The 2,500-nt window shown below is 46.4% G+C and overlaps 1 protein-coding gene across 1 annotated transcript in view; it reads right to left on the bottom strand.

Annotated features, from left to right (window-relative positions):
- The window catches only part of dvl2 (dishevelled segment polarity protein 2), an 18,586-nt gene that overhangs the window by 187 nt on the left and 15,899 nt on the right, over positions 1-2,500 (bottom strand). The window contains exons 13-15 of the mRNA XM_072687543.1: positions 2,294-2,470; positions 1,895-2,113; positions 1-1,711 (exon numbers count right to left, since the gene is read on the bottom strand). The exon at positions 1-1,711 is cut by the window's left edge and continues 187 nt beyond it. Coding sequence (XP_072543644.1) covers positions 1,173-1,711; positions 1,895-2,113; positions 2,294-2,470 — 935 coding nt within the window. The 3' untranslated portion in view covers positions 1-1,172. The remainder of the gene's footprint in view (positions 1,712-1,894; positions 2,114-2,293; positions 2,471-2,500) is intronic.

Below are 2,500 nucleotides of genomic sequence, written 5' to 3'. Positions count from 1 at the left end.
AAAGGTGAAATATCTGGATTATTTAAAAAAAAAAAAAAAAAAAAAAAATTCATTCTACCCAGCACAAGTACCATTTTTTTGGTGTTAATTCTCCCTCTCAAGATTATCCACTGATCGTACCATTCTAGTCTACCAGCATATTCAGACTTCTGTAGCGGACTGTTGTACATGATTACAGTGGACTTTAGCCCACATACTCTTAGAAAATGACCAAAGTGGAGAACAAGAGTTCATAGTCCTATTCACCAAACCCTGTTTTCACATTAAAATATGGTCACAAATTACTGCATTTAACACATTGAAAGGGTGTATCATAAAGAACAGACCTTCAGAACTAGGCTATGTTAGGCATCTTTAACTCTCCTATTAAAGTTCTCAGATTTGGGTGAGCATGGTTGCAGGGATTTTGCAGAAAATGCCAGTAATGCCATTTCATAGCTGCCTTATTTAAAAAGTCCAGGATCCTTTATAAACTTGGTCATGTTTAGTTTGCATGTGAAGTTGCTGTTCTACACAGTTTACTAGTCCCTTGCAACCATGTGTTTTTTTTTACTTGCCTGCTTGTTGATTCAGTTACTCTGTGAAAGCCTAACAGTGTCTCAGTGGAAAACATGATTTTATTAATCTGTGTAATTTTAAAATTGTGCATCTCTCTCTGCCGACTGTGCAGAAATGAACCCACATATACACCTTCTGAGATCAGAGCTTGCGTTCGGCAGTGTGTCAGGACAAATATTTTCAGAGGGCAAAAGGGTGCCTCAAAGATTTTCTTTCCTATGTTAGTTATAGTGTAATGCACCCTGTGTAACTGAAATATCTGCTAAAAGAAATGTCAGGAAACATTTGGAGAAGGTGGCCCTTTCTTCTTTTAAAAGCGCGAGTAGGGAAGCAAGACCAAACGCATTTAGGATATGCCAATGTGCTCAAATCTGACCTGTGCAAGACTTCCAGCCTCATACAGAAACCCTGTTCCTACCATCCAGGATAGACGACAACTTTTAAAGAGCTATCCTGCATCGAAAGCAAATGTTACATCTCAGTCACTTACTGACGGAGGCTCACAGTTATTATATGATTAAAGGTCACATATAAGTGTCACTCGTTCATTCATCAGTCCATTCACACATTCATCCTGCACATACACTTAGCCCCAGCGCGTATCTTTCCTTCTCCTACATGACGTCCACAAAGAACTCACTGGGGTTGCCCATGGCCAGGTGGAAGGACTGCCTGGAGGCTGTGAGCTCAGGTGGAACAGACCCCAGGTCACGAGTAGGAGGGGCTCCGGGAGGCCCACCAGGATTGTTCGGTGGAGGCAAGCCTGGATGTAGCTGCGTGGGAGCTGTCTGGGGATGGGGGGCTCCCAGCGCTGGGTGTGGATGCGGGTGTTGTGGCACCATCATCACCATCATTGGATTGTAGGGAATGGGAATGCCTGGCGGGTATGGAGCCAGGTGAGGGGGCGGGGCCCGGTGATGCGACCTCTGACTGGCGTGGCTGTGCTCACTGGGTGTGGCCGAGCCATGGTCCCGCCTCAGGCTGCTGCGCACAGAGTACTCTGATTCACTGCCGCTGCCTGAACGTGAGTCAGCCCCGCCCCCATTTGGTGATTTGTCGTCGCGGGTACTGCCGCCAACCGTGCTGCCAGCTCCACTTTTGCTGCCCCGCCTTCTTTCACCTTCACTCCGAGTAGATCCGCTGCTTCGACTCCCTAAAAGACAGAGGGGGGAGAAAAGGAACACGAGCCATTAACTAAAAAAATCCAGGTGGTGCTGTTTGAGTACAACACGAGTCTGTGTTTTCTGTGTTCTAACACATGATTAGCCTTTGATTAGCTAACACAGGTGTATGAGAACAAAGAAATCACACAATCAGAGTGGAAGGAGGCAGTCACCCTCGCTGTGCTGGCTGCCAGTGCTGCCAGGTGCGTAGCTGTAGCTGGAGAGCTCGTGGTAAGGAGGAGGCTGGCTAGAGTACGGGTGCGGGTACTGGTATGGGAAAGAGTGGAGCAGGGGCCAGGGCGTTGCCCCTGGTAATGGCAGAGGAGCCAACGTGTCCTGGTCTGAAGCGCCACTGGAACCATCATTATCATTGAGGGACAGGTTGGCCATGTCTAAGTGTAAAAAAAGAAATTGGAAAAATGATAAATGATAAGAACACCACTAATATCATGATCATTAGTTTTCTTCCCTTATGTCTAGATCTTTTAAATTCTCCATTGCAAATCATTGCTACATGATAAGTTAAGCAACTCATGATGGGGGGCTTGTAGCCCTAAGCTTGTAGCACTCACAGTTCTCACAGTCACTGAAATCTCCGAAGATGTAGTAGCACTGCTCAGAGAAGGTGATTTTATTGACAGTATGTCTGATGAAGCCAGCCTTCAGCAGGTTACTGGCGTATTTACGAGCCTCCCGGCGGTCCTGAAAGCCCTCAATGTGGTGGTAGAGCCATTCAACCACATCTGAGCCTGTACACAAATTCAGAACAATTTGCACAC

This window comes from Salminus brasiliensis, chromosome 9 (assembly GCF_030463535.1).
Source record: "Salminus brasiliensis chromosome 9, fSalBra1.hap2, whole genome shotgun sequence".
Taxonomy (NCBI): domain Eukaryota; kingdom Metazoa; phylum Chordata; class Actinopteri; order Characiformes; family Bryconidae; genus Salminus; species Salminus brasiliensis.
Note: the sequence above shows the minus strand (reverse complement) of the source record. Positions and strands in the feature narration are given on the sequence as shown.